At 34.3% G+C, this 12760-nt stretch overlaps 2 protein-coding genes across 2 annotated transcripts in view; both read left to right on the forward strand.

Moving 5' to 3' along the window:
• Positions 1–477: 477 nt before the first annotated feature.
• The window catches only part of LOC104118157 (mitochondrial import receptor subunit TOM5 homolog), an 86635-nt gene continuing 74352 nt past the window's right edge, over positions 478–12760 (forward strand). Inside the window, exon 1 of the mRNA XM_070192026.1 lies at positions 478–483. The gene's annotated coding sequence lies outside the window, so the exon portion shown is untranslated. The remainder of the gene's footprint in view (positions 484–12760) is intronic.
• On the forward strand, positions 8976–9683 carry LOC138903359 (uncharacterized). The gene has a single exon (XM_070191323.1). It carries the CDS (start codon positions 8976–8978, stop codon positions 9681–9683), a length of 708 nt encoding a protein of 235 aa, XP_070047424.1.

The raw sequence follows: 12760 nt of genomic DNA on the forward strand, positions 1-12760 counted from the left end.
TATAAAATAAAAGCAACTTAGTAAAACATGAACAAGACATGTTGTTATGAAATAAAAGCAATTTAGTAAAACATGAACAAGAAATGGAGATAGAGAGAAGGAAGAGATTTTCTTCTTCAATTGTGTGTATTTTCCTATCTATTACAAGACCTTTATATAGGCATGAAAAGTGAAGAAAAATATGTCATTGAATATGTCATTAAGCATAGAAATATGTCATTGAATATGTCATTAAGCATTTGAAAAGATCATGGAGGAAGAGTAGACATCCACCATAATTTGATTTTTCTTATAACACTCCCCTTGGATGTCCATAGATAATGTGCCTCGTTAAAACCTTATTAGAAAAAAACTCAATGGGAAAAAAATCCTAGTGAGGGAAAAAGAGTACACATATTTAGAAATACGCCTTTTGGTTGCCTCGTTAAAAACCTTGCAAGGAAAACCCAGTGGGACAAAACTTTGTAAGGAAAAAAGAGTACAACGCGTATTAACTCCCCCTGATGAGAGCATCAATTCACATCCTTGAGCCTTCGCATTCCAATCTTGTACACTAGTTTCTTGAAGGTTGACGTCGGTAGAGATTTGGTGAACAAATCAGCCATATTATCACTTGAACGGATCTGTTGCACATTGATATCACCATTCTTTTGAAGATCATGTGTAAAAAATAACTTTGGTGAAATGTGTTTTGTCCTATCCTATTTTATGAATCCTCTCTTTAACTGGGATATGCATGCTGCATTGTCTTCATACAAAATTGTGGGTGGTTTGTTACACTTCAAACTATATTTGCCTCGAATAAGGTGTATTATAGACCTCAACCATACACATTCTCGACTTGCTTCATGAATAGCAATTATCTCATCATGATTAGATGAAGTAGTCACGATTGATTGCTTAGTCGATCTCCAAGATATGGCATTGTTTCCATATGTAAACACATAGCCTGTTTGAGATCGAACCTTTTGTGGGTCATATAAATACCCTGCATCGGCATAACCAACAAGATTGGGACTGCAATCATTTCCATAAAATAATCCCATACCGATAGTCCCTTTTAGATACCGCAATATGTGTTTGATTCCATTCCAATGTATCCTTGTAGGAGCAGAACTATATCTTGTTAAGACATTAACTGAAAAAGTTATGTCAGACCTTGTAATGTTAGAAAGATACATTAGTGCATCAATTACACTAAGATATGGTACGTCGGGACCAAGAAGCTCTTCATTATTTTCATGAGGTCGGAATGGATGTGCTTTATCCATATAAAATCGCTTTAAAATTATTTTAGTGTATGTTGATTGATGGACAAAAATTCCATCTTTCATATACTCAATTTGTAGACCAAGACAAAATTTTGTCTTTCCAAGATTTCATTACAAACTCTTTCTTTAGATAGTCTACTACTTTAGGAAACTCTAGTGCTTTAGGAAGCTCCCTAGGAGTTCCAATGATATTTAAATCATCAACATACACGGTGATTATAACAAATTTAGATCCAGATATTTTTATAAAGACACAAGGATAAATTGAATCATTCTTGTACCCTTCTTTCAACAGGTACTCACTCAGGCGATTATACCACATGTGCCCTAATTGTTTCAATCCGTATAAGGATTTTTGAAGCTTTATTTAATAAATTACTTGGAAACCTTAATATGCTTCAGAACAATTTAAATCCTTCAATGATTTCCATTATACGCATATCACGTTTTTCTTGTATTGCCAGATTAAAACCTGAAATGGCGACATCCACCACAGGAGAACATGTCTCTATATAATCAATGTCAGGATATTTGCAAATCTTCTTGTGAAACAAGTCATCTTTATATCTGTCGACTTGACCTTCTTCTTTTTTCCGCACAAGAATACATTTATACCTCAACTGGCTTTATACTTTCAGGTGTTGCGACTATCCGTCCAACTTCATATTTTTCATGTGAAATCAATTTTCATTGCGTATTTTTCATTTGGCCAATTATTTATCTATCCAAATTTCATGACAGATTTGAGCTCAAGATCCTCGTCAATATTAATAATATTGAGCGCTACATTATATTAACAATATCGTCGACGATCATTTTATATCGGTTCTACTATTATTCAATAAAGACATAACTTATTGAGATCTCTTTATCTTATTATTTTCAGGTACCTGAGCCTTTCCCATGAGGTCTTATGAAGTGTTATATCGTAGTGCTCTTCTAGAGCACTTGCCTCCTTATTATGACCATCTTGAACATTTGCTCCTCTCCTCCTTCAAGGAATTTTATCTTTGGAACCGATTAGTTTATTATGCTTTATGCATGCCATGGACTCTATTCATTATGAACTTTATTTTATTTGGAGCATTAGCAGTTGAATATGACATTTAGCTTTGGGTCAACAAATACGCCCGGCAATATTTAGCAAATGAATTATCACTTGAACTTCAAGTTCATATTTTCTCGTACGAGGATCTCGATGTACTCATAATAATTCATTACATGCATTACTTTTTCAGCTGCCCATTTTCTCCCCCTATTGTTGGGATCACCAACACATATCCCTAGCCTTATTTGGGGATCCATCTTTGTGCATTGTGGTGGAACAATTAAATCATATAGCACATTCATATTTCTAGATGGAAATTATTTGGTTCCTAACCCTGAACCGATTGTGATAGGGAGAACTTATCATAACTTGGCTAGATGCTTACAAGTGCTGTTGTATATTAAATAATACATCAAATACCAAATTTTATTTTGGCAATTTTGTTCTCATAACCAATGGTTTAGATATAATCGGAGGCATACAATTTCTACTAAACCAACTTGGATTTAAACCAGTATTATCAAGATAAATCATCATAATTTATATTCTGGAACTGTGCTCTAATAATTTGAGCAATCAATCTTGCAAAAGCCAAACTACAAGTTGATAACAAATTCACATGTGACCATAAAATAGATGCATCTATGAAAATTATATAATAGTAAACGGTCCACATGGAAGGTGACTGGACCCATATATTTATCACCTTTTATTCGTTCCAGAAATCAAGGGATTCAATCCCTAACCTTAACTGGTATATCATGAGAATAAGCAGCACAAGAGAATTCTTGAAGAATCTTATATTTATTCAATATATGCCAATGTAATTCTCAATTAATTTTTTCGCATCATAATTGAACCGAGATGGTCAACCGGTCATGCCAACTAATATTTATTTCAATAAACCTCTAGTTTACTTGTGGCTTGTGATTGCATCATCATGCTTATACTTGTGTAGTACAAATAAAAAAAAAGTCAGGTAACCTTTCATATTTATCCGGTATGATTATAGTAATATAAAGATATTCAATCTTCTTTTCATTTATAGTCTCAATATGCCAACCACTTTGGCTAATATATTTGTAAATCAAAATATTTCTTTTGAGACTTACTACAATATTAATGTTATGAAAAATTTCATTCATCCGGGTAGTAACAAATTAGTTCTTTCAGAGCTCTTAACTGTTTTTGTACTACAAGATCTTTTGTCACACCATCCATATAATGAATGTCTCCTTCACAAAGAGAATCATATCATAATAATTGTAATGTTCAAAATTATCACAAGCAAAATATTTTTTTTTGCTTTAATTTTGCTTTTAATAACTTTCATAAGGCATGGCAAAATATATTTTGGCGTATCATATGCATGCGACCAATGATATATTTATGTAACTACACAATAATATTCATTATCTTTCTTTGTCTCAAACCTCCCTTAGAGGTGAGTTGTAGTATTTATCCAACTATGCACAAGTACATTATTATGCATAATCTTTATCATATATATATTTTCACATTCACTTTCAGGAATGAGTATGCAATCTCAATGTTTATCACAAGTCACATTCTCTTCAAAGAATTTCTCCCTTTTTATAATTACCATAGTGATAACTATTATTATTTTGGCCTTTCGCACGCCCACATTCATTGGTCAACCACTTATCTTTATTTAAACTTATCATGCACTGCTATCACATTCACTTCAAGAATGGAGCAAAATCAAGTGGGACAAGCTTCATGCTTTTTCATGAAAATTACATTATTTTTTCTTTAGTTATTATTATTATTATTATCAATATGGTGCATTATGACTCAAACCCAATGCCTTACCCATATAAAGGCATGCTAGGCCATAATGCGTTGGAACTTGAATCCAATGTCTTTTCATCAACATAGTGCGTTGGGACTTGAACCCATTGTCTTACCCTCAAACTTTGGCATAATGGGCCAAAATTCACTAGGACTCACACTCGAGCCTTTAAAATATTATTATTTCATAATTATAGGTATAAGTAAATTAACTTTCAAGAAGACATATATAACTATTTCAATCTTGAAACAGTTCCTCTGCAATAAAAATGCTAGTTAGGATATATGCCATTTTGTTTTCAAATGATACAATCACTTTTACATTTTAATAAATTAATTATGGGAAAGGTGCAGATAACCTATAACCACTTATATTTCAAAGACTATAAGAACTTCACTCAAAAAAATCCAATACGGAGGAATGAGCCTTATGTTTCCAGCAAAAATATTTAAGGCTTAATGCATAACTGTGACTATTATAAATTATAACTATAATGAGTTTATATTGATTGTATATTCGAATGCCAAATTTGCAAGGTACTGTAAAATCGCCTACATATTTGATAATTTTGCTTTCAATGAAATACATCATGTGATGGTAAAAATATTATTACTAAATTACCTTAATAATTATCTATCATAGTATGTAAAAGGTCAGAACATTATATATACGTTAGAATATTATCTTTGTCCTATAAGAGATGTAGCAAATAAAGACATACCTTTCCAGTTCTTTATTTCACTGGATACAATTGAAAAAAATATTTTTACTAAACACTGCACATAAAGTTAATGCAAAGATATGAAAATATGAATGGGTTTAGATGGATGTAAAACTTATCTTTGTATTATCATCTAAAATATTTTTCATTGTACTTGATCTCATTGCCTGCTTATAACTTACATAGTCTTGATATAGAAGATTATGAAATGAGCAATTCGTGCTGATAACGTGTTATAAAATAAAAGCAACTTAGTAAAATATGAACAAGACATGTTGTTATGAAATAAAAGCAATTTAATAAAACATGAACAAGAAATGGAGATAGAGAGAAAGAAGAGATTTTCTTTTTCAATTGTGTGTATTTTCCTATCTATTACAAGGCCTTTATATAGGCATAAAAAGTGAAGAAAAATATGTCATTGAATATGTCATTAAGCATAGAAATATGTCACTGAATATGTCATTAAGCATTTGAAAAGATCATGGAGGAAGAGTAGACATCTACCATAATTTGATTTTTCTTATAACAGTACTTTTATTTTGCTATATATGAATTATGAGGTTAGGTAGTTGACCAAATAGGGCCAGCGACTAAACTCGCGCGGAAATAGTTTTCTCCAATTTTATGGATGGGAAATATATGTTCCTTTGTATGCGACACTCTTCCTTTTTTTAGTTTGTTAGAAAAAACGATATATTATATTTTTATATGTAAGAAAAATATAACTTAATAGATGATACGTGTGTGGCTTCTTTTAGATCATACGCTTTAATTTTTTTTGTTTTGTTAAACTTCGTATCCAATCAAACATCATCTTATAAAATGAGACGGAAGAAGTATTGTATAAGACAAAGTAATATATTAAACTTTGAGCTTAATTAAACACAATTACATAATATAAAGCGCGGAGCGGGTAGTAGTTAGTACCTTATTCTACAAGCTACACAAGAGCAAGGTCCCGAATATCTTATTGGTTAATTATCTTTGAAATTTTCAAAGATGTAACACTTGGAGAGAAATTTTCAGCAAATTTACTTTACTTATTCTCCTTATTAACAGAGTTCTTGAAATTGAAAAAAAAAAAAAAACTTGAAGCTAACTGCACAAAGATAAGAAATCATGACCTCAAAGATTAGTAAAATATGCACTAACAAGGTAATCTAACGCAATTGTTAATACCACATTTTACTCTTATTAATCAATTAACTTAGCTTATATGGTTTCGTTTTTTTTTTTAATTATGTGGTTTAGTTGGCTAACATAAACCTTATCTTTTTCTTTTAATCTATTAAATGATGTGGAGAGTGAACAGACAGAGAAGACTAGGAGATAGTAGCTAATATATTTATTGGCTGAGTACCAATTAAAAGCGACTCTTATAATTTTCTCGAGCACCAAGCTAAGATTGCATCCATTAGTGCTTGCTGCTAAGGCTGGCAAATGGGCCGATTTAGGTCCGGGACCGCGGGTCAAACGGGCCAAATGGTTAAACGGGTCAGGGCCGTTTAGCCTGGTTTTAGCGGGTCTGGTCCATTCTCGTGGGCCGATCCTATGATTTGGGTCTGTCAGGTCCGGGACCGGCTCGATCCCTTAGCGGGCCAAACGATCCCAACGGCAATTTTTTTTTTAAAAAAAATTTATTTTATTTTTTGAAAAAAAAAAAAAAAAATTGCCGTTGGGCTGTCAAATAGCTGCTCTTGGCTTAGTCCCTAGAATCTTAATTAATTTCTTCTAGTTCCTAAATTCTTTGACTGCTTGCTTCTATTCGGATCAATAGCAACCGGGTTCATGGAACTAAATACCTCAAGAAATCATTTACTATTGTTTAAGTATTTCGAAGACAATTTTCTATATTTCGTGGCTTACCTTTACAATTGTACATGGCAGTTAGCACACAGAAAAGGAGTATACGAACTAGCTGTTTTTTTTTTTTTAAATCTAATTAGAAAAGAGATGTGAATTGGAAATGGAGGGAAAAGATTTGGAGGGAAACGAAAAGTTTGAAGTTGTTTCCTTTACTAATGCACTTTGTCCCTCGTCAGAAAATGGAAAAAAAATATTTGTACTTATATACAGAAGCACATCTTCTAGCTCTTAAAAGTTAAGAAGAAGTGGTGCCCTGCGCCGTCGTCTCTCGGCTCCGACTCCGATCAATTGATATGATTGATTGATAATTTTTTGGACCAAAGTTATTTTCCGTTATATAATTTCTTTTCTAATATTTTTTTGCGAAATTTTAATTTAAAATTCGCAGTTCCCTGCGATCGTTTTGAGTTTAAGATTCTCGACCAGACTTCCGCTGAGCAGGTAGTCGTTGTGTTTACATTAAAAACACTCCAAGTCATATAGTCATTGCATGTTTATATGTTGATGATATGTTAATAATGAGCAAAGACATTGCGGATATAAATGCGTAGCTTGCTAGCAAGTTTGATATGAAAGACTTAGGAGTTGCTGATTTAATTATAGGAATTAACATTCATAGGACTCCTCAAGGACTAACATTGTCTCAATCTCATTACGTTAAAATGGTACTTGAAAAATTCATATATTTAGATTTCAAAGGTGCCAAGACCCCGATTGATGTAAATGTGTCTCTTACAAAGAATCTAGGTCAAAGCAAATCTCAATTGGATTATGCTCGAGTGTTAGGAAGTTTAATATATATCATGAATTGTACACGACCTCATATAGATTGTACAGTAAGTAAACTGAGTCGTTACATAAGTAATCCCGACCAAACTCATTAGATGGCAATGAAATGAGTTTTGAGGTATCTAAAATATATCCAAGATTATGCTTTGCACTACAATAAGTATCCTACGGTAATTGAAGGATATAGCGAGCGAATTTGATCACAGGGTCATCAGAAACAAAGTTCACAAGTGGATACGTGTTTACTATTAGTGGAGGAGTAGTGTCTTGGAAATTAACTAAACAGACATGCATCGCTCGCTCTACAATGGAATCCGAGTTTATAGCTTTAGATAAGGCACGAGAAGAAGCTGAATGGCTCTGGAATTTCTTGGAAGATATTCCATTTTGTCCCAAACTAGTGGCTCATATATGCATACATTGCGATAGTCTAGCGGCAATAGGAAGGGCAGGGAGCGTTATGTATAACAGAAAATCTTGTCACATACGACGAAGACATAATACCGTTAGATAACTACTCTCTAGTGAAATTATCACAATTGACTACGTAAAGTCAAAAGATAATATGTTGGATCCGCTTACAAAAGGCCTAAATAGAGAGATGGTTGATAAATCATCGAAGGAAATGAGACTATGGACGAGGACAAGTCACTGTGGAGGTAACTCTACCTAGAAGACTGGAGATCCTAAGATCTAGGTTCAAGGAGATCAAACAAAATTATTAGTGATGGTTCAACATTGTCAAATAAAATTTTGGTCTATTATCGTGATGAGATAATGTTCAGTACCAAGGATAAAGCGTTAAGGCTTTTTAATAGTTTTTAAGTTTGATACGGTGTATATCAAATAGTGTATCTATGGGATAATACGTTTAGGAATTACCTATATAAGTGTGAAGTGTAAGTCTCTTCAAGAAAAATTCTGTAAGGCCAGTTCTCTATGCACTTATGAACCATGTGGTGCTCATTGCTGAAACGAACACAACAATGAGAACCAAAGACGGTTAAATAGTTGATTGATTGACTTATGGTTGTCTAGGTATACACCAAAGTTTGACGGTTCAAAAATATCAAATCTACCGATTGACCGAGTATATCCGACATATAATTCACTATGGAAAGTTCAAAGGGAAACCTATTTATCCAGATGCGATTAAACCTTGCTTGTAAATCACACAGTTTTTCATGAATGCATATTTTCAGATAGCCATTCTCAATTCTCTCTTCATTGTTCTTAGCTGCAATTGTTCTCTCCTTCTAAATTCTATCTCGTTATAAAAATTTAACATGGTATCAAAGCCAATTACTAAGCTATTCTGGGGATTTCTTTGCAAGGTCAAAGTAAATCGAGAGAATCAGCTTCAATTTTTCTTAATTTCTTCAATTTCTTTCAAAATCGGTGACGACGATTTGTGATCGGAACCCTAATTTTGCTTCAATTGTGAGTAGATTTCTGCAATTTTCCATGGCGATTGGTGACAATTTCAGCGATATCACCATCGTAGTAGTAGTACCGACTGGAACTGTGAATAGCGGGAACTTCATTCTAGACCATAATCATCCACCCTACTTATATCCATCTAATGGACTATGTTCGTTATTGATTGGTTTGTTATTAATTGGAATGAAGAATTATATGTTGTGGAGTCGAGCTATGAAAGTAGCTCTTCTAGGAAAGAATAAACTCTGTTTGGTAGATGGTACCACCTCGAAAAATGATTTTAGACCAGGATTAGTTCATCAATGGGATCGTTGTAATGCTATTGTCTTGATGAGCAATGTTAATTCACATCTCTTTATTGGTGTTCTATTCTCAGAGAATGCTCAAACTGTTTGGGCACAACTTAAGGAACAGTTTGACAAAGTAAATGCTTCGAGGCTTTATTACTTGCACAAAGAAAGTTTTACTTCTACACATGGGATATCGTCTGTTTCTGTCTATTTTACAAAATTAACTTACCTTTGGACTGAATATGATGCTATATTACCACCACATCCTATTAAGGATTATGTTGAACAACTGGAATTCCATAGGTTATTGCAGTTCTTAATGGGGTTGGACGATAGTTTTACGCAAGATAGAAGTCAAATTTTGATGATGCCTAATGTCCCTTTCATTAACCAAGCTTATGCTATGATAGTTCAAGATGAAAGTAGAAGAATAATCTCATGAAACCATTTCAACACACATACAGGATAGGTTGAACCTACTGCTATGTTTACTATACAGTCAGGGAACAAGCCAAGGAAGAATTTCAGCATAGAATGTAAGTAATGTCATCAAAAAGAGCATACAAAGGCAGGCTGCTACAAGTTGATAAAGTGTGAATTCTGTAACAAACCAGGTCATTCGAAGGATAATTGATATAAAATAGTGGGCTATCAATCTGATTTTAAGCCTAAGAGAAGAGCTAATGCAACGCAGATAGAAAGCAATGTCTCATTGGAAGCAAACAAAGGAGTTCCAATACACATGTTCACAAATGAACAATATTCTTAGATCCTACAGTTGTTGAACAAAAGCTCAATTAGTGAATCCAGTGGCACTATGGCAGCAATGGCAGGTACTTCTCTTTATAACAATATTAGCGTTCCTAAGTGGATTGTAGACACATGAGCTACAAACTATATGATAGGAAATAAAGAATTATTGCACCATGGAACACAAACAGAAAATGCATGACAAGTTCAACTATCAACAGGGGATTCTGCCAAAATTACTCACATAGGGGACTGTCAATTATGAGGAGGTGACACTATTAAGAATGTTCTATGTGTTCCTGCCTTCAAGTTCAATCTTTTGTCTGTCTCCAAGGTGACAAAAGACCTGAACTATTTTTCTTCCTTCCTCCCTATATTTTGTGTATTTCAGGACCTCTTGTCTGGGAGGGTGAAGGAGATTGGTAGGGAGGAAGATGGGTTGTACACCACGACCTCAGTGGATTCACACAACAGATTATATTCTTGCAAAGCTTTTACAGTTATCAAACAAAGGGATCCAGATATATGGCATAAGAGAATGGGACATGTACCTCTATCAGTTCTTAGAAAATTATAATGTTTCAGAAATAGTATAGACTTTAATAATGCTCATAGGTGTGAGATCTTCCCCTTGGCAAGAAAAACTAGAATGTCATTTCCACTAAGTACTACTAGAAGTGTTGAAGCTTTTCAACTAATTCACATGGATATTTGGAGACCCTACAAGGTTGCTACCTATAATGGAATAAAGCTCTTTCTTACATTAGTATATGATTACACTAGATGGACTTGGACTTTCTATTGAGATTGAAATCTGATGTAGTTTTCATACTTAAAAACTTCCTTGCTATGATTAAAACTCAATTTGGCAAGTCTATAAAGATGTTTAGATCACATAATGGAAGTGAATTTTTCAATAATCATTATAGAGAACTATTTCAGTTACATGGGATCCTACATCAAAGTTCATGTCCTTACACACCCCAACAGAATGGGGTAGAAGAGAGAAGACACAAACAGATTTTAGAAATTGCAAGGGCTATAAGATTCCAAGGCCATCTACCAACTAGATTTTGGGGAGATTGTATTGAGACACCTGTATATCTTATCAATAGAGTACCCTCCACTGTTCTTGGAAATAAATCACCCCTTGAGATGTTGTATCACAAACAACCTTCCTTATCTCATCTAAGGATCATAAGACTCTTTTGTTTTACTTCTCTACTACCTAAAACTGATAAGTTTGGGCCCCGAGCTGTGATGTGTGTGTTATCAGGATATACAGCACTTCAGAAAGGATACAAACTACTTGAGAATAATGTGTTTTTTATCAGCAAAGATGCAACCTTTTTTGAAGAAGCATTCCCTTTTCAGAATCCAGAAGTGGCGATTGGTTAGTCTTTTCTAGATAATCTGGACATGAGATCATTCCCTGATCATCATGATGTAGATCATGAGGCTTCCTTTCCTTCTGCATCAGCTCCTGTTGCTGACTCATTATCATACTCATCCAATGCCTCTTCTTCAGAGAATGCACCAATACTTAACTCAGACTAGGGGCATTTAGAGTCTCTTCCAACTCCTGCATCATCTGTAGCTCCCGAGTCATACGAACCACCTGTTGATGATATTAGAAGATCAAAAAGGATTTCTAGACCTCCCATCTGGCTTAAGGATTATGTCAGAGTTGACAAAGCTGTACAAACCAATAATTGTAGATATCCCATAGCTGTTGTCATAGTCTATGATCACTTGTCTCCCAAATACTAAAGCTACTTATCTCAGCTCTCATCTGAACAAGAACCCAATAGCTACTATGAGGTTGCAAAAGATAAAAGATGGATTGAGACTATGCAGGCAGAAATAAAAGCATTGGAGGAAAACAAAACTTGGGAGATAATGTGCTTTCCCCCAGGGAAGAGAGCTATACGATGCAAATGGGTGTATAAGATTAAGTACAAGGCAACTTGAGAGGTTGAAAGGTTCAAGGCACAACTTGTGGCCAAAGGGTACAATCAGAAGGAAGGATTGGATTACCAAGAAATATTCTCACTGGCAGTGAAGATGGTAACTGTCAGAAGTGTAATTGCTTTAGATGCTGCCAAGCATTGGACCATCCATCAAATGGATGTTTACAATGCTTTTCTACAAGGTGATTTAACTGAAGAAGTGTTCATGCGCATTCCACCTGGCTTTGTAATCTCTAACAACAAGTCATTGGTATGTAAATTGCATAAGTCCCTCTATGGGCTTAAGCAGGCATCTCGACAATGGAATATCTAACTCACTACAACACTCCTTGCCTCAGGATTCCAACAGAGCCACCTAGATTACTCATTATTCACTAAAAGAACTTTAGGGCAGTTGGTAGTGGTCCTAATATATATAGATGACCTAATTATTACTGGAGATGATCTACAACTAATACAAGAGACCAAATCAGAGTTGCAAGATCGCTTCAAGATCAAAGACTTGTGAGAGCTAAAATATTTTCTAGGAATTGAATTTGCCAGAAGTAGAGAGGGTATCTTGATGCATCAGAGGAAGTATAGCTTGGAGTTAATAGCTGATTTGGGTCTATCAGGCTGCAAACCTATTACTTCACCTTTGGAGTTGAATGCCAAGTTGACCACATTGGAGTTTAATACACACACATGTTCTACAACTGATGATACTCTACTAAAGGATCCTGTGCCATATTAAAGGTTACTTGGTAGGTTACTGTATTTGACAATTACCAAACCTGAAATCTCATTTGCAGTCCAAACC

This window comes from Nicotiana tomentosiformis, chromosome 12 (genome assembly GCF_000390325.3).
Source record: "Nicotiana tomentosiformis chromosome 12, ASM39032v3, whole genome shotgun sequence".
Classification (NCBI taxonomy): domain Eukaryota; kingdom Viridiplantae; phylum Streptophyta; class Magnoliopsida; order Solanales; family Solanaceae; genus Nicotiana; species Nicotiana tomentosiformis.

Bases quoted from the DNA above. Each gene is read 5' to 3' on its own strand.
- LOC138903359 (XM_070191323.1), top strand. From the start codon at position 8,976: ATGGCGATTGGTGACAATTTCAGCGATATCACCATCGTAGTAGTAGTA.